Genomic DNA, 25,931 nt, shown 5'->3' on the forward strand with positions numbered 1-25,931 from the left:
ATTATCGGAAAATATTAATAAGTCAAAAATGTTTTTTTCAGAAAAGAAGGACACACTTTTCCAGATTAAAAGGTTTACTGAGTGCTCAGAACTATGGAGGAAAAGAAATTCCCGCCAATAAAAAAATCATGAAATTTTAGGTTACCAGACACCAAGAGAATATCCAGAACCATATTTCTTAATAGCAACTACAAAAACTAGAATCTAACAGAACAAGACTTTCAAAATTAGTATCAACCTAGAATTCTCTACCCAGCCAAATTACCAGTTAAGGTTGGTGATAGTAGAGAGTCATTTCTGGACATGCAATATTTCAAGAAATTTACCGCCCCTGTATGCTTTCTCAGTCAGCTACTGGAGGAGGTGCTGTACTAAACAAGGGAGTAAACTAAGATAGAGAAGGATCTGCAATACAGAAAACAAGAAACCCAACACAAAAGAGAATCTTGGGGATGATGCTAAAAGGAAGATTCAAGAACAACATACATTTTTCACATTTACACAGCAACCAGTCCAGATTAGCAAATCAGAAGGCTACAGAAGAGATTCCTCCAGAAGTTAAAATTGAAAACACACATACGCACACAAAGTGTGTTGAATGTATTAAAATAAGATTTACATTGAAGAAGAGAATTTTGCTGAATTAGTCATAAGTACCTAGGACATTAAGCATATGAATACTTAATTCATAGTATTGAATTATGAGAATTCAATTGAAGAAAGAGAATTTTTAACTGCTGGGTTTCAGGACATAGGGCAGCTGCACCAGAAAAGACACCACAGTATATTGCTTGTCATAGCTATGCCTAGCATTTGCATTGTTATAATGTAAATAGTATCTAACAAAGGTTATGATATAACTATCTTGGAATAATAAGGGACCATGAAGCTTGTTTGTGTGTGTCTATGTGGGTGTATATGTGAGAAAGGTGTGAAGGTATGGTAGGAAATTTTGAGAGTGAGTTAAATCCTGAACTTTTTTAATGGGAAGCCCATAGATAATGCTAAACCTCGAAAATCAAGAAATAGCAACATTACCAAGTCATATGGATATAAGGATTTAACTTATCAAATAATCAGATAAAACAGTTGACATGTATTGCCTCTGGGGATCCAGAAGTAGAGAAAATGAAGAACAAGGGACTGCTGTTTTTTGTATCAAGCTTACAGCGTCCTTAAAATATGTACATGTGTAACTTGAATAAAATTAAAAATGGAATTGAAAACAAAACAATAGTTTTTGAAAACAAAACAGTTGTAGAAATCACTCCTTTATTACTTAATAAAAGTTACATGTACATTATCTAAAGATGCATGTTGGAAACTATTAATTTTATAATGTATGTCTGGCTATTGGCCCTTTCCATCATTTACAAGGTTGTCTCTTTAATAAAACATCAGCCCGGTTGGTTTTGAAGAGGCCTTGGATAGCTCAAAGATTCACTGTTGAATGAAAATCTGTGACAAATATTTGTGAATATGGCAGCACACCCTTCAAGCTACTTTGAGAACCATAATCTATTTCTGAGTTGCTAACTTATTAGGGCATCAACACTACCACAGACAACATTGCCTGGAGATTTGGTATCAAGAGGGATCTGTGTTAGGAGAGAAAGAGATTTAAGTTATCTAGGCCTGGACACATTGGAGGTGAAGATGGTTTATGGGGTCTTTGGATTTATTTAAATTTTCTTAATGCTGGGAAGTATGTGATTGTCTTTAAAGAAGGAGGGCTCTTAGAACATTTATAAAGACAGGAAGCATCTATTACATCAATAATCAATCACAACTTTTTCCCTCTCTTCAGACTCCCCCATAACCTGGCCCTTCCCTGTTCTGTAGGAACTTGTTCTCTTTGGGTTTTCAGTTAGTGGTAATGAGAACGCTTGAGCCTTTCAAGCTCAAAAAGACCTTAAGACATAAAGTTATGACTCAGTAAGGAAAAAAAAAATCGCCATTGTAGCATTTTGATCAGAGGAGCAGTCACTTATTATCACAGACTGAAGGCCCACATTGAAGGCAGGCCACCTCTTTTAAAACTGTCTTCATCACAGAAGAATTCCTTCCCACCTAGCACCTTGATCACAGTTTCCTCAAGTTTCTAATAATTTTTAGAACAACACCTAGCAGAGTCCAAGCATTAATGGTCCCTGTTAATGAAACCTATGCTGTAGCATCTAGTTGATCCCTCTGCTGGAGAAAGCTCTCCACCTGCACCTGACCCATGTGCCACCCTCCTATACACACTCTCACCTGACTCCTACTCATCCTTCCATTTTTAGCATGTCACTTTCTCCTAAAAGCTAGGTTAGATGATCCTGGCAAGTCATTGGTTTATCATGACAATTAAACAGCTGACAACAAGGTAATATGCTCATTGCCCAGTTTCTCTTTAGACTACAAGAATTATAAGGGCACAAAAGTTTCTGTTTTTTTTCACCATTGGTTTTTCTGGGCCTTGCACAATGTCTGGGCCTGGCGTAGGAGACCCTCAATAAATATGTGTTGACTTGAATGGATTTGCTATTTTTCTACTTTTTAAAAAATATCTTCATACTCTATATCGTAATGGTGACTGATTATTGGTCTTTCTTATGTCTATAGTATCTGTAATGGTAAAACACAAGTTAGTCTCTATGTGATTGCCACAGAGAGATGATGGGAATTGCAAGAGTCTCCACCCCAAATTGGAATGTTAGCATATGCAAAGTGCTTGCTTTCTTAAAGGAGAAGTTCTTGGAATTCATTAACAAATAAATGCATCTTCATTTTACATTACAGTTGGTCTAGAGACCATGAGACACCATCTAATATGCTGGAGGATTGCATTAGATGGCAAGTCATTTGGCACACTAAAATGCTCTTAATATGATTTGTTCACAATCTTTCTATTTTATTACAGCCGAAGCACCGACAATAGAATGGCTCACCGGCGGCAGACAGTTCTCCGGGAGAAGGGGAGAAGGTTAGCTAACCGAGGACCAGCATATATGTTTAATGATCATTCAACAAGCCTGTCTTTTGAAGAGGAACGCTTTTTAGATGCAGCTGAATATGGCAACATCCCAGTGGTGAGGAAGATGTTAGAAGAATGTCTCTCACTCAATGTTAACTGTGTGGATTACATGGGCCAGAATGCCCTGCAGTTGGCAGTGGCCAATGAGCATCTGGAAATTACAGAACTTCTACTCAAGAAAGAAAATCTCTCACGTGTTGGGGATGCCTTGCTTCTAGCTATTAGTAAGGGTTATGTTCGGATTGTGGAAGCCATTCTTAGTCATCCAGCTTTTGCTGAAGGAAAGAGGTTAGCAACCAGCCCCAGCCAGTCTGAACTCCAGCAAGATGATTTTTATGCCTATGACGAAGATGGGACACGGTTCTCCCATGATGTGACTCCAATCATTCTGGCTGCCCAGTGCCAGGAATATGAAATTGTACACACCCTCTTGCGGAAGGGTGCTCGGATTGAACGGCCTCATGATTATTTCTGCAAGTGCAGCAAATGCAACCAGAAACAGAAGCATGACTCCTTTAGCCACTCCAGGTCTAGGATTAATGCTTATAAAGGCCTGGCAAGTCCAGCTTACCTGTCATTGTCAAGTGAAGATCCAGTCATGACAGCTTTAGAACTTAGCAATGAGCTGGCAGTGCTGGCCAACATTGAGAAAGAATTCAAGGTAGGTCTTTAACAATAAGGACTTCACCCTCTACAAGAGGAAGTCAAGGTCTATTTACAAGCTTCCACTGTGTGCTCAGCATTGTGCTAGTTATGGTGGACAGTAGGTAATGTTATGGTTTTTCAACAAACTCGGTTATTATTATATGTAGTACAAGTGGTGATCGCTACCATTTAGAGATATTCTACTATGTACTAGACATTTTATATTTATTATGTCTAATCTCTGTCACAACCTTGAGAAGATATTAGTTCCTTTTCAGATGGAGAAATGGAGGTATAAAAAGGTTAAGTAAGGCCCAAGATCAACAACTGGTAAATGACAGAGCTGGGATCAGAATCCAGGTATGCTGTACTCTAACACCCATGTTCTTTCTCCTCTAAAACTCTGTTTCTGTATTCAGAGCATGGTGATAGATGCTGTTGATGTCAGAAAGATGAATAAGCTGAAGGCAGTCACAGTTAGACTTCAGAAACACATACATACACACTTGCTGCATAGTGTAAATACTGACATTGAAACATAGAACTCTGAAATTGCTCCTTCAAGTGTATCCGGGAGCTTCTCACTGCTACAATGATGTGATGCCCGTCATCACCTAGTTTAAAAATAAGTGAATGACTTCTTCCTTAACATTCAGAATAGCTACATCTTTCCTTCTTCTCCTTGAGCTTGTATTTCCAGTCTAATTTCCTCCACAAATGTGATTCCTAATATAATAGTTTTTTTGTAAAGTCTCTCATAATTACTATATGTATGTGAAATTTTATATATGTATATACTTACATATGTATATATGAAATATATACATGAAATTTTAGAATTTTTTATTTCCTGTGGTTATAAGGCTCTGGATATTAAAAATATTCTGGAGTTACTATTACATCTATTATTTGTGCATTGAATAAAACTACATACATTGAACACCGTTGTTCAAAATAAAAAATAAATACAAATTTTGAAAAATTAATTTTGAATATATGACACAATACTGGAAATGAATTTTTAGTTGGATTAACCATGTTCACAGTTTTTGCTATGTATTTAACAAAAGAAAAAGGTATATCCTGCTAAAAGTATCTTGGTATGTTACTTCAGTATACACACATGCACACATACACGCAGGGCACCAGAAAAGTGTATATACATTTTAAGAAAGGAAAAAACTATATTAATATATAGCAATAACAAAAGATGAATACAAGTCATGTTTGACTTCTGCAATTACAAGAGGTGCTCAAAGTGGTTACCATCAGCATCCAGACACTTCTGATTACGGTGAACTACTGCTTGAGCAACATTGACCAAAGTGTTAATCTCTTAAGATGTGTATATATTTTGGGGGGCTTTAATTATATATACATATAATTAAAGATTATATGGAATAAAAATGAAAGAGGGATGACAGTAGGTGGAATAAATACATCTTGATATGATTTGATAAATACCTTACTGAATTACTCACACTGAGTCTGAAAGAAATCCATGTATTTTAGCCAATGTCCCATGAAAATTTTGAGTTCTGGAAACCATTTCAAGTCACATTAAAAAGACTCAGCCTCACTAATCTCTTCTGCCTTGCCCATTTGATCTGCTTTTCTTTCTAGCTAATGATGCATCATAAAGATAAGTATTAAGAATAGTTTAAAAGAACCACTTACATTTAAAAACATTATTTTTGCATTCAGTATTCCCGGATACTGATGCCTTCTTTGCCATCTTCTCACTGGACTCTCATTCAAGAGTGATGTACTCTTTGACAATTTTTGAAGAATGAAATGGTGAGTACGTTAATGAGGACAAAAATTATCATTGTTCCTGTCACCACCAGCACCATACATCTAAATTCAGAACATCCTAACATGAACCAGCATATTGTGCTTTTATCACTAAGCTTTATCTTCAACAGAAATGTGTATTAGGGAAGGGGAATTCAGAAACCCCTCAAGGTCTATGGTACCTGGATTAATAGTTAAGGTAGGACTCCTCATTGTTTGCTACATCAGTGGGGGAAGGGGAGAATTCTTTTGTAAAGGGTTAAAAATCTATTTTCAAGGAAATCAGTTTTAGGAAAGGTGAGGATCTGGAAACTGATTCCTTTAAAACTATTAATGTTCTATAGCCCCTTGGAAAATCTTCACATATCTCTGTTTGAAGGCAACAAATCTGTTTTATGAGTCAGAAAATGAAAACTTTCACAAAAACTTTTTAAGCTCTAACAGTTTTTCTAAGCTCCTCCCAAATTCTCCCCTTCCATAATAAGGCCGGAGGAGTTGCTACTGAGTTCCTCAGGCAATTGATCTTGTGCCTAGAATCTTCTAAACTGAACAAATTGCATTTACTACTCATATAACCAGGTCTGTATGCAGAGGTAACAATCAGACAACATCAGAGAAATGTAACAATTTGATGGAGCCATAGGAACAAGAAGAAAAACAATAGGCCTGAGGAATTGCATGCAGGTCTTTAAAAAGAGTGGGGAGAAACCAGATTCAAAAGTTTTTCAACCATTCAAATTCAATTTTTATATTGAATTTTTATCAATAATTTTTTGCTTTGGTAGCATGAAACCTCAGCCACCTTAAACTTGAACTTGGGTTAAGCTTAATTTTTGCAGCAAACACCAAATCAATTAAAAACAAAACAAAACGAAAAACGTAATGCCCAGAACTTTCACTGTTTTTGATACTGAAGAGAGCATAACTCCTGGCTTCTCTCCTTGACTCAAGACTAAGCTCAGGTAAGGCAGAATAATCTTACAGACAAGAAGATCGGTACCAAGGGTAGTTTTAAGAGCAAATGTCTTCTCCCAAATTTCTAATTTCCTTTTAGGATCTCAATATGTACCTATGACTTATGTCTCTAAACCTCTTTTGAACCTATTTATGTTTTAGATTGTTTGTGTTAACAAACAATGTTTTCCTTAGTTACCTCCAAATCACCTCTTTTAGACATCAGAGCTTGCCCTCTTCCCTGTCATTCTGGATAAGTAACTTTTCTGGAGCTTTGCCAGACCTTTCCTGTCCTCCTGGGGCTGTGCCTGAACTTGTACATGGCTCTCCAGATGCCTCTGCTGTTGGTTTTAAGAAAGAGGGAGACACAGAAACTCCTGCCGTGTCTGTTTTTAAACCGTTGCTATGTTCTGGTGTTCAAATGTTCAAACACATCTGGCATTGTCTGAAAGAGAAATAACCTCTAGCAAAGTGACTGAGCTGAAAAGTAGTTTTTGTTAGCAGAAAAGCGGTGTGACTGTATCAGACCTTAGCAGGGTGACAAAGGGTGTCACTTCGTAGCCAAGAGGTAAGAAGCTACAAGGCAGAATCACTGCCTCAGAAGCACAGGGATGGGATCTAGACCAAAGAGCAAGGAGGAAACGGACCTTCGTTGAGCTTTATGAATTGTTCTAAGTGATTTACACTCTAACTTTCAGATATAGCAGTGTTTATGTTCCCCACAATTAGAAGAAATTAGCAGAAGGCCAGAAAATAAAGTAACCTTTCTAAGATCACATAGTTATTAAATCGCAGGACAAGAATTAAAATCCAGGTATGTGTTGTACCCAGCTATGTTCCTTTCTTTATATCATTCCACAAAATTTTTGATTACCTACTATGTGCCACACACTGCTAGGATGTGTGAACTCAAAGATAAGTAAGATACAGTCCTTGTTCTGACGGATATTTGAATCTACTCAAGAGAGGCAGATACGTAAAAAAATAAATGCACTGAAGTGCATGAATGTCTGTGTGTTCTTACCTTTGAATTTCCTGTCCTAGTTCAAAATAGACAGATGGAGAAAATCTCATTCTGGCAGAAGTTTAGATCAAAGGCTAGTCAACAGGTAGGGAGGGAAGTTACATACAGCAATTTGCATTATAAGAGGCCTCAAGCCCTGAAAATACATGTTTACTTCCTTGCTGCTCCTCAAGCTTCCTAGCTTCAGTGGGACTTGAGAATTTCTATGTGAAGAGAACAATAAAAGCTGGTTATCAAACACTATATTAAGTTATATACATAGGGACTGATGATGACAACAATGAATATAAAAGTCAGTAGCATCTGACATATTTAGAAAAACATCTTTAATTCACATTTGAAATTGTATTTATGTCTTCACCTTTTCTCTAGAGTAGGGTCTGATTAACTTTTACGTCCCTTACAGCCCCACATAGTAGGTGCTGTGTAAATGCTTGCTAATTGTCACAACATCAGCTGTGACAGAGCTCAGTGGTCAATGTGACATTAGTGACAATTATTCTGAAGAACAGGAAACACCTAGCATTACATGTAGTCTCCAGAAGCATGGCTGGCTAATAGATAATAATATGCTATATTTACCTTAGTTTCCAAGTACATGTCATTTTACAAAACAGCTGTCTTAGTAAGAGTATGGTATCACAGAACCGGTGTGTAGGGTATTGAAAGAACCCAAGAATGAATAATTGTTTTGTTTTTCAATGTATGTACAAATGCTACCCAGGAATCCTAACATGCCTTTGTATTTGTTAGCATAACTTTGGGATGAGGGACTGAGAACACCTGAATATTGTTTATGAAACAATGGAAACAATAATAATCATAATAATTACCAGGAAGTTGGCATTTTTTATTTCTTATAAACTTCACAGCAACCCTGAAAGTGGTTACTGCTATTATCCTCATTTCACACATGAGGATTTTGAGGCTTTAAGGGATTAAGTCATTTGCCCCAAGTCATACAGCTAGTAAAGTGGGTGTGCCTAGTTTCAAACCCAGGTCTGCCTGTCTCCAAATCCCAGACGGTGGATTAGTGAGAAGGCTTGCATTTTCCCTGTTAATTTTTATGAAGCAAACTTCATTCTTTATATAGGAAGAAGAGCCAGACATTAAAATTACAGACCTTAACATCTCTTCCACTATATAAAATCCAGCTAAGATGACTCTTTGAAAAGATAATTTTTAACAGAGACATTTTTGTGTCTTATAATCTCTAAACTCTGTTCTATTAGTTCACTATCAGTCATCTCTTTTCAACTCAAAGGTTAATAGGCAAGTACCCACATCTGATTTATAGTGTATGGTGTGGGTGTGCGACCCCAAGACATGACCCAGAATTAAATCAACCCGCCAGCTTCACTTTTCCATTCAAGGAACCAAAATCACAATACTGCATCTGGATAATGAACTACTGCCCACGTTTCATTATAAGTGAGTTTAGATATCAACTTTAGAGGATTTAAAATATGAAAACATTTGTAAATGGATTCCCAAGATGAAAGAAAAAAAACATGTATTTCTAAAAGTGGAGTCTTATTCTTTCCTTTTTTTCATATATATATATATATATATATATATATATATATTTTTTTTTTGTTTGTTTTTTGTTTTTTTTTTTTTTTGCTTGAGAATATGTCTTAAGAATTGGCAGTAAATTGGAAACAGGTATTAAACAGCACAATGCTCCTGTACTTTACCTTTTCAGTCCACATGGTTTCTACTAAAAAGTGTTACCCCCACAGTTGATGGATCATGCTCTCTTTTTAAAAGTCTAATTTCACCATGAGCCTTTTTAAAATCCTAAAAGAGCATTGACTATTACTTTTTTTTTACTTTAAAATAACTAAGAATACATCCAGAATTGAGTGATACATACAAGCGAGGCTAGGTATATTAGATTTTGTCTTAGCGCATGGGTTCTTACCAATGTCAAGAAATGGCCTGTTTTCGGATCTTGCCTCTGATAACATAAAATAAAATAATTATGTTTTATCGAATCCTTGCTAAATAAATGCTCAGCACCATGCCATGAACTTTGCATGTGTGATCTCTTTAACTCTTATTTAATTTCATTAAGTGTCAGTTTTCTCATTTGTAAAATGAGAATAGTAATAGCCCCTACCTCATACAGTGGTTTTAACTTATTTAAGAGCGCGTGGTTAAAAATGGAAGACCTGGGTTTTGAGTCCAGGTATATTTAACTCTAAATGCCCAAACTCCTAACTACTATACTGTGGTATAGTGGATGTGCACAATGTCTGCCCTTCCACACCCCAAAGTTTGTCCCCAGGACCCTAACTGACTATTTCATGAAAGGGGTAAAGTTGTTTCCTTATAACTCTGCTTATACCATCTTACCAGATATCTGTTTAGAACTAGTTTGAGCCATTCTCAGCTAAGACATAATTTGTTTTCCCAATTTGCTTTTATAGAATCTGTTTGGACCTACAGGTAGCAAAGTATAGCCTGTTTCAAAGTTACTGAACTGTATTGAAAGGTCACTTGACATGATTTACAGAGAGGAGCTCTAGTAGGTGCTTTACATAAACCCAGTATAAAGCTATTTTCCATATAGACTGCCTCAAAATATTGCCTTATTGATTGACACCCAGAGCCAATCATATTTCTCCAACATCTTCCTTTCTGGATCTTTCCAAGGGATCTTTGCATCCTTCATCCTAAAACACATCAGTGGTTTCAGGATGGAGGAGACACTAACTCTGAATCTGCAAAGCTGGCTTTAAGAGAACACTGCCCCTGAAGCTGTGTGACTTCAGGGCACCTGACTTTTATTTATGTGCAAAATGAGAATAGTATTTGCCCTCCTTGCCTCTCAGTTCTTCAAAATAAAAATAGAAAGCGTTTTACAAAGAAGCAACAAAGTGATATATTCTTAAAGGCAAAGGGTATGGAGCCCAACAGAATTAGGTTTAAAGCCTAATTTTGGCAGTGGTTGCGTGGTCTTGGACACATTATTTAACCTAACAGAGGAGGAGACTGTGAAGATTAAATGAGATAATGTAATTCACTTGCTATGTAACAAGCTCCAGCTGGCAGGCTTTCTTGATTAACATTGGGTTACAAATGGTCTTATTTCAATGTAAGAGAATAAAGAAGAAGGGACTATTAGAAAGATCTGAATAAAGATGTGAATACATGCTGTGTATGAGTTTGACATGAGCTTTGATGTTTAAATACGATCTGCACTCTGTAAATCTTTGTAGCGTAGTACTAGATCATTGACAATAAATTACAATGAAATTATTTTCATTCAACTCTCTTTGCTCCGAAGAGCAGAATCTCAGTTTGCAGATTTTGTATTACATTTGCCTTTTGACACTATGCTCGGCACATAAAGTTCCTCAATAACAATTTATTAAATAGATGATCGATGTGTTTTGTTTTTCTCTGTAACCTCTCCAAATGTCCTATGTTTTTCAAGTTAGCCAATACAGTTTACAAAGTCTTCCAAAGATCTATCAAATGTATATTATGTGCCTAGCTGATGAAGTTATAGACATAAGAGACATAATGTACACAAAATAGCGGGAAAAATTGCTTTATATTTCTCCTGAATCAACAGGTGAGTTTGGCACAGTATCCTAATTTTTTATGACTTTGATTATGTTTTAGATACACTTCTTTTTTTAGGATATGAAGAAAATCTTTATGGCGCGAAGATATTTTAGAGATCACTCAGCAGAACAGCAATTAAAGCACGTTAAAAGAACAGTAAATCTAAAACAAGACATTTTCTCTTTGTTTTCTCTACAAGCCAAGTCACTGATGAATTCTGCTGAGTAACACAGTAAAAGGTGCTACTTCTACAGTATGATTTTTGTTGTTGTTGTGCTTTATCTTTCCTAGAATGACTACAAAAAGCTATCAATGCAGTGCAAAGATTTTGTTGTTGGACTCCTTGATCTGTGCAGAAATACCGAAGAAGTAGAGGCCATTCTGAATGGGGATGTTGAAGTACACCACAGTGGTGGAGATCACAGTCGTCCAAATCTCAGCCGTTTAAAACTTGCCATTAAATATGAAGTAAAAAAAGTAAGGTCAGGCATGAAGCCTGTTTACATTACTTCAGTTTTTATTCATGCTAAATAAGGATGAAGGGTTGGCATAGTTAAATTGAGCTGGGATTTTCTAATTAACCTTTGCATTAGGCAGATTCTGTAATGAATCCTAAGAGCCTAGTTGTGAGGCATCTAACCTACACTGAATGCTGCTCTTTAAAATCTAGACCTGTTTATGCAGTGATTGCCACTTTCCTTTACTTAACTAATGACATAACCATGACTTTCATGTGTCCAAATTACAAGACAGGTGTTATATGACAGAAACATCATTATTTAAGACCCAACTCCATTTTCCCCTTTGTTATTGTATTCCAATTCTTTCTTTAGTGCATTGAATCTCCTCCAACTGTATGGAGGAATATTTTTAGTCTCTGTCTTCATGCAGTAATCCAGTTCTTGACTACTTTCTTAGGTTAGGTAAGATATGTTTTTTTAAAAGTTTTTAAAGCTAAGTTTTATAATAAAAATAATACATGCTTATGGTAAATTCTCAAATAGTACAGACATATCCCCTTTCTATCTCCTCAATTCTTATAGAAGGCAGTTGATCACTATTATATTTCTCTCTACAAATTTACATCTTAGATGTCTTTATTAATAAATAAACATCCACTTCATCTTTTCAAAGGCTGCATTGTTATATCATTCTGTTCACTTAATTGCTTTACTATTTAAGGATGTTCATTATTTTCTTTAAGTTGGTTATTGTTATTACAAGATGCTACACTAAACACACTTGTTTATATAGCTTGCTTACTTGCATGAGATTTATCTGCAGACAAAATTCCCAGATGTGGAATTAATATGGCACATTTTTATATTTTGATTTCAAAACATTTGCTAAGTTTCCCTTCAAAAAAGGCGCACCAGTTTACACAGGCCAACGGTGTATGAGAGGGCTTATTTCTTCTGCTTACAATGGCTATTATTAAACTTTACCATTCTGTGATGATGAACATCGTATCGTGTTTTGTCTTTGAGGTTAACCATCCTTAGGAATCATTTGTAATTCCTTTATGTAACCTGCCCTTTAGCCAACCTTTTAATATTCTTTACCAATTTTTTTATTTTGGGTTGTTGCTTTTTGTATATTAGATAACACTATCTTTTGTCCTATATAGAGATCATTTAAAAAAATAAATATATGAAGCAAACTCATAGACTTAAATAACAGTATGGTGGTTACCAGAGGGAAGAAGGCGGGGTGGGGGAGAATGAAGAGGGTAAATGGAATCAAACATATGGTGATGGAAGGAGACTAGATTTGGGTAGTGAGCACACAATGCAATATACAGATGATGTATTATAGAATTGTATACCTGAAAATTATGTAATGTTATTAACAAAAGCTACCCCAATATATTTAATTTAAAAATTAAGTATGTGAGAATAAAACTATGAAAAATAAAAAGTGAAATTTATTTGTAAAGTTTTCTTAATTGAAAGTGTTTAAGGAACAGGAATAGAAAGCAATATCAATAGAATAAATAGGCAGTCCACAAACAGATCCATATATATAAACGAGAATTTTTATATGAGTACAGGAAAGATGGTATATTTATAATTTTTCATTTTTCAATTACAGTTGACATACAATATTATATTAGTTTCAAGTATACAACACAGGGACCAGGCATTTTTATAACTTATGAAGTGATCACTCCAATTAATCTAGTAACCATAAATAGTTATTACAATATTATTGACTATATTCTTTTTCTAAAGATTTTTTATTTAATTACAGCTAACATGCAATATTGTATTAGTTTCAGTTGTACCTCATAGTTATTCAACAGTACTCACCTAGCACTATAAAGAGTTATTACCACATTATTGATTTTATTCCCTGTGCTAAAGAAGTGATCACTATGATAAGTCTAGCAACCATCTGACCTGTACCATGCTATCACAATATTATTGATCTTCCCCCACCTTTTTAAAATTTTTCAATTAGTGTTGACATTCAATATTATTTTATATAAGTTTCAAGTGTATAGTATAGTGGTTAGCTATTTATGTAATTTAGAAAGTAATCCCCCTAACTAGTACCACCTGACATAGTTACATACATAGTTATTACCATATTATTGAGTATATTCCTTATACTTTATATCCCTATGACTATTTTGTAACTACCAATTTGTGTATTTCTTAATATCTCACCTTTTTCACCCTGCCCCCTATCCTATTCCCATCTATCATCCTGATAGATCTAATACCTATCTGGCACCATACATAGTTATTATGATATTATCGACTATATTCCTTACACTATACCCTACATCCCCATGACTACTGTGTAACAACCAATTTGTGCTTCTTAATCCCTTCCCCTTTTCATCCATCTCTAACCCAACTCCCATCTTAAAGAAGTCCCTCTGAGATTCCTTGTAATACTGGTTTGGTGCTGATGAACTCCTTTAGCTTTTTCTTGTCTGGGAAGCTCTTTATCTGTCCTTCAATTCTAAATGATAGTTTTGCTGGGTAGAGTAATCTTGGTTGTAGGTCCTTGCTTTTCATCACTTTGAATATTTCCTGCCAATCCCTTTTGGCTTGCAAAGTTTCTGTTGAGAAATCAGCTGACAGTCTTATGGGGGCTCCCTTGTAGGTAACTAACTGCTTTTCTCTTGCTGCTTTTTAGTCTCTCTTTGTCTTTAATCTTTGGTATTTTAATTATGTTGTGTCTTGGTGTGGGCCTCTTTGGGTTCATCTTATTTGGGATTCTCTGTACTTTCTGGGATTGAGTATTTCCTTCACCAGGTTGGGGAAGTTTTCTATCATTATTTCTTCACATAGATTTTCAATTCCTTGTTCCCTTTCTTCTCCTTCTGGCACACTTATAATACAAATGTTGGTACACTTGATGTTGTCCCCGAGGCCCCTTAAACTCTCCCCAATTTTTTGGATTCTTTTCTCTTTCTGCTGTTCTGATTGGGTGTTCTCTGCTACCTTGTCTTCCAAATCTCTGATTTGAGCCTCTATTTCACCTTTTTTACTGTTGATTCCCTTCAATGTATTATTTATTTTAGTTATTGTAGTCTTCATTTCTTAGTGCTTATTTTTTTTTTCTATGTACATTTTTATGTTTCCTATCTCTGTTGAAGTTCTCACTGAAATCCCTGAACATCCTTATAACCAGTGTCTTGAACTTGGTATCTGGTAGATTTATTGTCTCCATTTTGCTTAGTTCTTTCTCTGGAACTTCGTTCTGTTCTTTCACTTGGGACATGTATCTTTGTCTCCACATTTTGGATGTCTCCCTGTGTGTGTTTGTTTGTATGTATTAGATAGAGCTACAATGTCTCCTGGTCTTAGTAGAATGGTCTTACATAGTAGCTGTGCTGTGGGGCCCAGTGGCACAGTCTCCCTAGTCACCTGAGCTGGGTGCTGCAGGTGTGTCACTTGTGTGGGTTGTTTGTTCCCCCTGTTATAGTTGAGCCTTGGTTACTGTTTGTACATCAATGACAAGGATTGACCCTTGGGCTGATTGGTTGTGAGGATTGGCCATGACTACAGTGGAGGAGCTCTTGTGCAAGGGCTGACCCTATGGAGTAGGATTTGCTTTAGCAGGGCTCTGGTGCCTGCCCAGGCTGCCCTTTGGGTGTGTTATTTGTGGAGGTGGTTGGGTGGTGCTCTGGTGTGGTCAAAGATGGCTACTGGGTATTTTGGTTCTGGGGCCTTTTTGGAGGGGCTCTGTTGCAGGCCAACATCAGCACTGCCTGTGCCCAGCACTGCCTGTGCCACTTGGCATGAGCTGCAAAGGGATCTGCAGATGGTTGCCACCTTTGCTGGGCTTGGAAGTGCCTGGAGAGGCTAAGCTGTGAACTGAGGTTGGCTGCTGCTGGTGCTGAGCTTTGGGGCTGCTTAACCAGTGGTACAGGGCATGCTGAGGCAAGATGCTGCTTATTTGGGGTTTGTGAACCTTTGAGAGATTTCAGTCAAAAGTCTGCAGTGTGAGCCAAGATAGGCCATTTGTATGGAAAAGCTGTTGGAAGGGTTGGGTGGACCTGCAAGTTGGATGGGGCAGGAATCACTAGAGTGGGATGAATAGTGTTAGACAAGTTGATGGAGACTCAGATACGGTGCCTGCCTATGTTCGCATGCTGGGTGGGGAGAGGGCTCAACAGAGGAACAATGGCTTCTGCAAAACTTTCTGTCTGGGAGAAAGCTGCCCATCTAGCCCTCACCCTGAGGTCAGACAATTCAGTTCCTCCCCATATGCCCCTAGAGCCTTTTGAGCTGTTGTCCCAGCTCTGGAGCTCACAGAGTAAGTCCGTGTGTGGGCCTTTTAAGAGGAATACCTGGAACTCCAGCTGCTCTCCATCTCATTTAACCACAGTTTCCACTGGTTTTCACATGGGGACTTCTCTCCCCACTGGAACCCTGGGCTGGGGAGGCTGATGTAGGGTTGGGAACACTCACTCTTCCAGTGGACCTCCACATCCGAGATATCCTCCTGATTTTTAACCACCACACACGTGGGTATGTGACCAGTCTGTTCCATGTCTCTGCCCCTCCTACCAGTCTTGAGGTGGCTTCTGAATATAGTTAGTGATAAGATTTCTATTCAGCTAGACTTCAGGCAATTCTCAATCATGGTTGCTTTGTAGTTTAGTTGTGGTCATGAGAGGAAGCAAGCACAGTGTTTATGTACTTTGCCATCTTGACCAGAAGCCTAAAAATGTATTTAGACTTCTGGACTAGAAGGGTCTTCACATTGTTCCTTCTAGGTAGAAAAAACATATAATTATAAAAGTCCTTGTGTAAAACATTCATGAATCTTTTTATAATACTAAATTTCAAAAATTTTTCTATGCTTTGAAAGAAAGCCCATTTGTCATAAAGGAGAAGTCTGATGAATCAGAATCTTCTAATTTATATGATACATGGTAGAATGACTTGCCATTTAACTTGATGCCTGTCAACCAGATGTTTTATGTTTGTTCCTTAATTCTAACAACATTTTTCATGGGAAAGCACCAAACAAAATATTAGAACACAGTAAAATTGTTTATGTGGAACTTCAACATAAAGTTATGTTGAACTTTAACAGCACACTGAAATGTTTTGTCACTTTCTTGCTAGTTTGTAGCTCATCCAAACTGTCAACAGCAGCTTCTATCCATATGGTATGAGAACCTTTCCGGTTTGCGGCAGCAGACAATGGCAATCAAGTTTCTCATAGTCCTCGCTGTTGCCATCGGATTGCCCTTCCTGGCTCTCATTTACTGGTTTGCTCCGTGCAGCAAGGTATGTCTGTGAAATCTGGATCTCTTATCTCCTAGAAGTATGTTTAGTTGAATATATCAGAGCCAGTTACACACGGGAAATTCTATTTCCCAAATGAAAATTTTAGGAAGGTCAGAGTTGGGTTTAAATAATCTTATTGTCTTTAATGTTACAAAAATAACACATATTAGCTAGGGAATAGAGAAAGAAATGGAAAAACGAGAAAATTGACCTATAATATCACCACTATTAATATGTAAAAGGAATCTCAGTTACTATGTTAGTATATTTCCTTTTTTGTCTTCCCTCTAGTCATGTCTATGAATATACTTTTATATTTTTAAATGAACTTATAGGATGCATTGAGCAGATCTTTCAAATAATATCCTAAAAGATGAACATATTTCCTGTCTTTATTTATCCTCTGGCAAAATTTGATATGAAAATTTTTGTTTTGTATTTATTTTAGCTAATATGACCAGATAAATCTTAGTTGAAATAAAAGCAATCATGTAAATATTAATGGAATTCTTGTTTCAGTGAAGAATATCTATTTTATAGACAGAGGACATTTTACCTGGCAGCAAAGAAAACCTGGGTTTTGTTTGTTTGTTTGTTTTTGTTTTTTCAGCAAAATCTGCCCAGGCTTTGGTGAAAATATGTCCAAATGGACCTAGACTTCCATTAGTGTAACAAAACAAGTTTGAAAAATGTTCAGATGTTTGATTCTGTTAACAAACACAGAAATTTGTCTGTCTTGAATTGCCAACAATCTTATTCTTCATGTTTTTGAAGCCACATTTCTGTAACTGTTTTAAGTTACAACTCTGCGAGTCAGACTGAAATATTTCTAAAGCTATAGAGCTGAAATGTCGTCTGGACCATCTATTTATGTACTGTGCGGAAATGTCAGTTGAATCACATGCAGTTCTTAAACATGGACTTGATTTATTTTCAAACATTTATAACAAGTGGGTGCAAACACAAGTATCACCATTACCAACATACTATTTTATTACTTAGTTACATATTTGATGCTTTAGTGTTATAGGGACTTTTCTATAACACTAGATATATAGTAACTGGCTTTTGGTAGAAAGATGGTGCAAAGCCTTTTACAGTGGGAACTTCGTAATTACTTCTAGTGATGATGATAGTAACTGCTGGAAACTGGGTATTTTTCACAAGTGTAAAATCTATCATCACAGACTTTTTCCCCCTTAAAATATATAAGGCCAAATTGATCTCTTATAAATAAAATATAAATGAGGAAAATAAAATGAAAATAGTAAAATTTACCAGAATTACAAATATATAGCATAGTTTTTCTTCTAGAAAATTATAATTGTTTCTTCTCTCTTTGATAGAAATCACAGATTTCACTTTGAAAACAAAATTTTTTATTTTCCTCAATAGAACATGGGCTACATCTATGTATGGAGTCTCTGTTCTGCTTCTACTCGCATTTCCTGAGTCTTCAGAGATTTAACATGAATTAAATAGGGAGGAGTTTCTAAATTATCCTTGTTATCACTCTGTGACCAGTTAAATTATAACTATATCTTTTGTAAACTGAATAATTGTCCTTTCCCATAACCAGTGAGTTCAAAAGCATAATGCCCTCCAGACTATTTGGTGTTTTGACAGATTATTTTTGGCTGTCCTTATAGTTACACGTTTCCTAAATTTTGATTGAATCCTAATTAACCTGATTTCCTTCACTATTTCTTCTTCCCTTGCTATGTTACTTTCTTGTATCTGTTTTCCATCCTGGTTTATGACAATGAGGTAAATAATCAAATTAAAAGGACACTGTCAAGATATTTTTTTCTCATATCTAAAATTTATTTTACTGACTTATTTAGCTTTTGAAGCATGACGATAAAATTTATTTTACAATTTTTTCATTTAGCAATGAATATAAACATTATTTACAGGTTACAGAATTGATTTGTTTATGGGGGGAGATTGCTTAAACTATATCGATGTCTTTATTTAAAGTAGTATTTTAAATATTTAAAATTTCCAATACATCCATGCAAGTTAAGCCAGATCAAATTGCAGGCCTATGCACCTTGTCAGAGTCCCATTTCTGTTTAAAGTTGGTTTTCTTTGCTCACGCTTTCTCTTCTCCTTTCAGAAACGTTTTTGTTCTTACTTGTTCTCCTTTTCCACTGTAACCCAAACATCAATTGTCTTATGCTCATTAAAATAAAAATAGGTCATGGTGTGATTTCAAATTATTTTGGTCTAAGTTAGTGTCAACCTTTTTTATTTCTACTGGTGCTTGATAGTTAGGTATTTGGTCATCAATAAATACTTGAAAAGAGTACTGACATATAATATTTAAAGGCAAATATTTCTTTCAATGCTTCTGCTCAATAATTTGCCAGGTATATCAATTGTTCACCTTGTTCAACTGATGAGTTCCCTCTTTTACAGTTAGTTTTAAGAAATTTGTTTACATCTCAGAAGATATAAATGACAAATGTTACTAAAATGGATAACTCACTTAAATTCCTAAAGTCCATTAAATGGTGGCAAAATCTGCCTTAGTTTAAAGAGAAACATGACTCTCAATCATTTTCAATAGGAAGTAGAGGATATGACTATCCAAACACACCATTTTAGTTTCCTGCCAACTTTTTGTTTTTTATTTGTTTGTTTTTCTTTGAGCTAGAACGTTTAATAAGGAGCAAAACACCTGGCTTTGTTCTCCTCTCTCCTTCTGAATAAAATAAAGGAGTAATATTACATAAGGGCCAGTAATTAAATGAAGAAGGCAGGCAAGGCAGGTCACGAATGAGGCACAGATCAGACATTCTGCCCTGAGTAAGTGAACATTGACTTTAGATGTGTCCTGGACGACAAAACTGAAGTTCCAGTTCTCAGCTTTGTGGCCCACTCTAATGTGGCTTGTTTATTCTCAACTCTGTTCTGTGTCCCCAACCTTTTCTCTTCTCCTTCTCCTTTGCCCTCTCCTTCTCCTATTTTAATTTGTGCTGTCTCATGTTTTGCGTACTCTTGTATTTTGAAAGCTGCCCCTGATTCTTTTCTGGAATAAGGCAGGGAATAAATAAATTTTCCATGGATTTCACTGCTAACAGTCATTGTCCCAATCCCAGTTTTCCGTAGCAGTCAAATAAATTGAGCACTTTTTAAAAATTGTAGAATGAAAATTGTACACACATTGAAAAAAGAAATTAAAGACGCATTAATTGTTAACAATCTATATTTTTTAAAAATAGCTAAGGACAACAAGCAAAGGAAAAATCAATCCTACTTTGTTTTCCATTTGTTTTAACTTTGCCCTCATTTGATTATTTGAGAGTTCTATTTAAATAGGATCTAAGAAAACAAAAACAAAAAATGCTTTTTGGGTCTATTAATGAACATTCTTATGGAAATATGGTTTTTAGAGATCATTTTTATAGGAGGTTTTTACAGAGTAACTTTGGATTGGCTCTACAATGTATCTAACTAGATGTACCCATTTGCTTAAAACTATATGGAAAGATACACACACACACACACACACACACACACACACACACACACACATCCTGATGTTCTCTGACCTGAGAGTCTAAATATCAAGAGACAAGGAACTGAACTATATGATTCATTCTAGCTCTAACTTGTATGATTTTGAAAACAATAACAATAAAGACAAAGCTTATAGGAACAAAAAACATTGACTTCATTGATTTCATTCATTCTATGATAGCATTTAGCTTTTTTGTATTTTTTTTGGTTTGTTTTTCAATTACAGTTGACATTCAATTTATATTAGTTTCAGGTCTATAGCATAGTGGTTAGACATTTATATCATTTACGAAGTGATCCCGTCGATAAGTCTAGTACATACCTGGCAGCTTACATATTATTGCAATATTATTGACTTAAAAAGAACTTTCTTTGTTTTCTCTAAGAATTTACATATACCTGTACTTAAATGATAGAATATGAAAGTATTTTGCAAACAAAATTAACCCTGACACAAGAATGTCTGGGTTCCAATTCCAACTCTACCATTTATAATTTGTGTGACCTTTAAGCAAGTTTCAGGCCCTCACTTCCTCAGTTTCTTTTTTATCTGTAAAATTTGCATTTAACAGCAACTACCCCTTTGGGTTGTAATGATTACATGAGTGAGCAAAGTAAAGCACTTAAAAACAGTTCTTGGCACATAACAAATACTGGCTGTGTTGTAGGTATTATTATTAGTTTATGTCTTTATCTGTGGTAATAAACTTATTTGAAAAGCTGCTAACAGAAAGTCATGGTCCCTCTCCTAAGGAAAGAAACACTGCACACACACGCTGAGTTTTGCTTACCGTTTCAGGGGATGCATAGAGCACTTGAGACACAACCTGGCACACACCACCCCTGTGCACCAGCTAGAGTTTGTGCATCTCAGAGGGAAATGAATCCTGTACTATACAGGAATGAGAGCTTTTACTGTCCCCATATTTCATATGAAGAATCTGATTTTCACATAATTTAGGAAATGCTCTTATTGCCACTCAGCTAATGAGGGAATGAAACTGGAACTTGAACCTAAAATGTTGGACTTTAAATCTAGTGTCATTCCAGGACATTGATCCAGTCTATTATGGGAACTATCCTGCTGTCCTCTCCTCAGCTGGGAGTTCTCTTCTTGGTGCTCATGACTTTTACTCCACTTACAGCATCACCAACATAGTGACATCACTTGATGCCTGACTGTGCTCATGTCAATGAAATATACACGAGGACAACAGGCAAGGCAAATACCCAACCAAGGCTCTGTGCCTTGTCAAGTAGACTCAGTTTAATTGTTTCAGTGCTGCTTCCTCAATACTTCATGCCCTTTAAATTAGTTTACTTTTCATGAATGATGATGACACAGTGCTCTGCCTTTTGTCATTATATTAATATTATTTTGCCAGTTATAAAATATTTTAAGAACTTAAATCTCATTTAATAGAAGAGTTAATTTATTTAAATATAAATCCAGAATATCAACATATCTAGATGAGAAATGTGACCAAAATTTTATAGCAGCATAAAAATTATTATTCTATCATTAGTTACATATATATATATATATATATATATATATATATATATATATACACACACACACACACACACACACACACACACACACACATAATTACCTTAGGAGAACACTGAATACACAGATGTTGAGTCTTATGTATATGTAGGTGTCTTGCAAAGTGTACCAAACAAAGTTAAGATTTTCTTTTTGTGTGTGTTGTGGCAGATGGGGAAGGTAATGCGTGGACCATTTATGAAGTTCGTAGCGCATGCAGCCTCCTTCACCATTTTTCTGGGACTGCTAGTCATGAATGCAGCTGACAGATTTGAAGGCACTAAACTCCTTCCTAATGAAACCAGCACAGATAATGCAAAACAGCTGTTCAGGATGAAAACATCCTGCTTCTCGTGGATGGAGATGCTCATTATCTCGTGGGTAATAGGTAAAGGCTGATTTTCTGTCATCATTTATTTTTGCAGCGTTAGCAGTTGGACTGAATGACAATGATTCTTTCACACATCAGTTATACAAATGTATACAGCATGATACAATGCACCACACACCGTGATTTGCTTTGTGTTTTTAAAGAGGAGTTATCTTGGGTTCATTATCAGTGCCACAGTCTTCTCACACCACAGGGCTTTTGAATTTCCAAGAAAAACCCAGGAAGAAAATGAACAGGACAGTATTAATCAAACCTCATCAGTAACGAAAAACTGCCATTCATATTGTGGGAGAGCTGTGACTTGAAGCTTAAAAACAACCACATGATTTTATGTTGAGATTTAATAGGAACTGAAGCTAATAGCCACTCGTATTTTTGAACATTATGTACCAGAAACTGTTCAAAGCATTTTACATGCGTCAAATCACACAATCTTTCTGGGCCTCAGGTTTCTAATCTGTAACATAATAATTACATCAACTTTACAGCATTTATGTGAGGATTAAGTAATTTGCTTTAGATCTTCCAGATGGCAAGTGAAGCAGAGGGAATGCAGTGTTGACGACTACACTATTTGTCATTCAATCATATGTATGACTTGTCCTTAAATATAGTGCAAATGAGAGAGATATTTCAATTGGATATTTATGGTTGAATAAATTTAATAGCTATTAAGTTCCTTTGTAAGGTAATGAGGATACTGAAGTGAATGAGACACAGTCCTTACACTCAAGGAGGTTTAAGTCTGGGGGCAGGTCAATAAATAAATCAGTAATTAAAACCTAAATGATGAATACTATAATTGAGGAGCTGTTAGGGAATTATGAACGTACACAGATTCATCTAAATTTGAATGAGGTGGAATGTGGAAGAGGCAGAGAAGGCCTCCTTGGACAGTACCTTCAATCTGAGACTTTGAAGAGAAAGAAATGTTAACTGAATCCAGTATTTATGGAGGAGAAGGATACTACAAGGCCTGAGAGGTGAAGATCTGGAACTAGAACAACACCTGGCACACTTGAAATATGATGTTAGGCCCGGCTGGAGGACAGGTGCATTTATGGATACGGATGACAGGAGATAAGGGTGGTAAGATGGCCAGAGGATGATTTTCAACATTGGTGATGTGATCAGATCACGTTTTAAAGGTCACAGTGATTGTGAGGTAGAGGGTGGCTGGGAGGAGAGGTAAGTCTGGACTCTAAGAGACAACTGAAATGATCCCTGTGAGGAGGATGAGGGCCAGAATTCAGGGGGTGGAGGGAAGGCCCTGAGGGCTTCTTAAAAGATACATTTCAGAGAACTTGATGAATGATTGTACATGGAAAGGGCAAGCTGTGGAATCTGCCTTGGATTACTAGTTGGTGACTGCACTTCTCTAAGAGGGAGAATATAGAAGGAAGATCATCCTGGGGTCTGGGAAAATGAAAAGCTGATAATAAAGTTTGGGTTGTGATCGACCTTGAACGCCCATGGGATTTCCATGTGAAGATGTCCACTAAATAACAGAAAATACATCCCCTGGGAGAAGCCTGGGCTGTTTATAAAGTTTCAGCAATCTTTATTTCCTAGATGGCACTTAAGGCCCTGACTGTACATGAAATCATCTAGGGTGAAAAGATATAGGGTATAAAGAGAAGAGGGCTCAATTTTAGATTCCTGGTTCAGTTTCTGACGCTGGTAGTTTTCTTTTTGAAGTTATTCATGAAAGAAAGTTGTTGTGCCTCCTGGAAATACGAATAAGAAGTGATCTACTTAGCTCAGATGCTGGTCATCTTGAGGGAAAGGACTCTCATTATTGGTCACAGAAAGCAAACGTATTTAATTTTTGGTTGGCAAAAAATCTTTGCTAACAATTGTCACCCCAATAAACTTCAATTTAAAAAAGAAAGTCAAAAGGCTGAATGACAGACTTGACATTCCAGGGGATTTTGACAAGGCTAAATGTTGAGCCCAAATCAATGAGAGGAGGTGAAGCAGGGATGCAGGCAGGGGAGATGCTTGATAATACTTCATGTGAAAAGGTCCTAAAGAGCACTTTTAACTTAACATCTAGTGTGAGCTGAAGAGAAAGCAAATGTGGTGCTTAGGGTGACTCTTCCACAAAAGGAGAGGACTGCAGCCAAGGGCTGTCATTGCCCACTGTCCCATGCTCTGGCCAGACCACACCTGCAGGATTGTGTGTGGCTCTGGGTACCACTTGCAGGCACACTAGGGAGCCTCCCAAGGAAAGCAACCAGAAAAGTGAGTGACTGTCCACAGGACAGCACTTCAGGGGACTGGGAAGCTTGCTTTGGAGGGTGGGGGAGGAGTGGAACCCAGGGATTGTGGAGCCTGAAGTTTATTTGTTTGAAGGGCCCTATTTAGAGAAAAAGAAGACAAAACTGCTTTAGAAGGAGCCTAGGCAAATAAGTATCTTGAAAGTTAAGTTTCATTAGCTTCGTGGTAAACCTGCCTCTGATGGAGAAGAATAGATTTAATGAGTGCACAGGCGGTTTTGCTTTGTTTTATTTTAAGAAATTTAAAGCAGAGGGAGCAGATTCATTCTCTAGCGCCCTAGAGGGCTGAATGAGCACCAACAGATCCACAAGGAGGGACTACTTTCTGAAAATTCAACAACAGGATGAGCAGCCTTCAGAAGTAGTAAGCACCTCATATCCAGACATAGTCAAGCAGAAGCTTGACCCCCGTGAAGTCTCTTGCTTGCCAGAGAAGTTGGACTAGATTGGGGATTTCAAATTATGCTTGGCAACTACTGGGGGCTTTCAGGTGAAATGAAACAGGAAGTCTTTCTTCAGGCAGAATAGTTTACTGTATTTGTTTTGGTTTTGAAACTTTGGTAAGATATCATTTTTACCAAGAATTCTATGAGAGAGAGAGAGAGAGAGAGAGAGAGAGAGAGAGAGAGAGAGAGAGAGAAGAGAGAGCAGAGAGAAGAAGAAGAGGGAAGGGGAGAGGAGAGGGAGAGATGGGAGGAAGAAGGAGAAGCTTTGAAAACAACTAGACCATATGAGTTTAAATGTCCCACTAATCCCTATGCTTCAGTTACTCTAAACTATCCTTGTCCTGGTAAGAGGCTAGCAGGACCATAAAAGGCAAGCTGCCTTCAGATTTTTTCATGCCTGCTCCTAGTTTTGGGGGTTGAGGGAGGAGGTATATGTGTGTTTGAGTATACACATGTAATAGTTCCTGTTCTAAATCTGATCCACTAAAATATGTATCAATTTAATCCTCGTCTCCTCTTACCATGGAATAATTAAAACTAAGTAATAATTGAAGTTGTTTTCTCAGAAAACCATGTCCTCTGTGCTTCACTGAATATTGGTTTTGAGAAAAGCACAGAGTAAACTGTTGATGAGCAGAGATTTGGGCACTGTCTTCATTCCTACAGGCCAGCTCCACAGCCATTCACACGGCAGGTTCTGGGATAGAGGTTCATGACAAATGTAAGAATTTGGGGCAGGTGGTTCCTGGGAGGAAGGGGAGAAGATTAATTTCAACTAGGGGATTATAAAAGACTTCTTGATGGAGGTAGGTTTTGATTGATTGTAGAAATCCAAAGACTGTATTCCTCCACATGTATCTAAGGGGAGGCAGGATAGGATATCAGAGAGTAGGGTATCTTAAAGATAATAAGGGGAAAGTCACTTCTTTTTAATAAAGTAAGATTCCTCAAATCAAGAAAGAAGATATGTGCC

The 25,931-nt window shown here is 36.7% G+C and overlaps 1 protein-coding gene across 2 annotated transcripts in view; it reads left to right on the forward strand.

Moving 5' to 3' along the window:
* The window catches only part of TRPC6 (transient receptor potential cation channel subfamily C member 6), a 115,508-nt gene that overhangs the window by 67,021 nt on the left and 22,556 nt on the right, over positions 1-25,931 (forward strand). For both annotated transcript variants that reach the window (XM_019714511.2, XM_019714510.2), the window contains exons 2-5: positions 2,903-3,677; positions 11,301-11,486; positions 16,601-16,765; positions 22,014-22,230. In XM_019714511.2, coding sequence (XP_019570070.2) covers positions 2,903-3,677; positions 11,301-11,486; positions 16,601-16,765; positions 22,014-22,230 — 1,343 coding nt within the window. The remainder of the gene's footprint in view (positions 1-2,902; positions 3,678-11,300; positions 11,487-16,600; positions 16,766-22,013; positions 22,231-25,931) is intronic.

Source organism: Rhinolophus sinicus, linkage group LG06, assembly GCF_036562045.2.
Source record: "Rhinolophus sinicus isolate RSC01 linkage group LG06, ASM3656204v1, whole genome shotgun sequence".
NCBI classification, from domain to species: domain Eukaryota; kingdom Metazoa; phylum Chordata; class Mammalia; order Chiroptera; family Rhinolophidae; genus Rhinolophus; species Rhinolophus sinicus.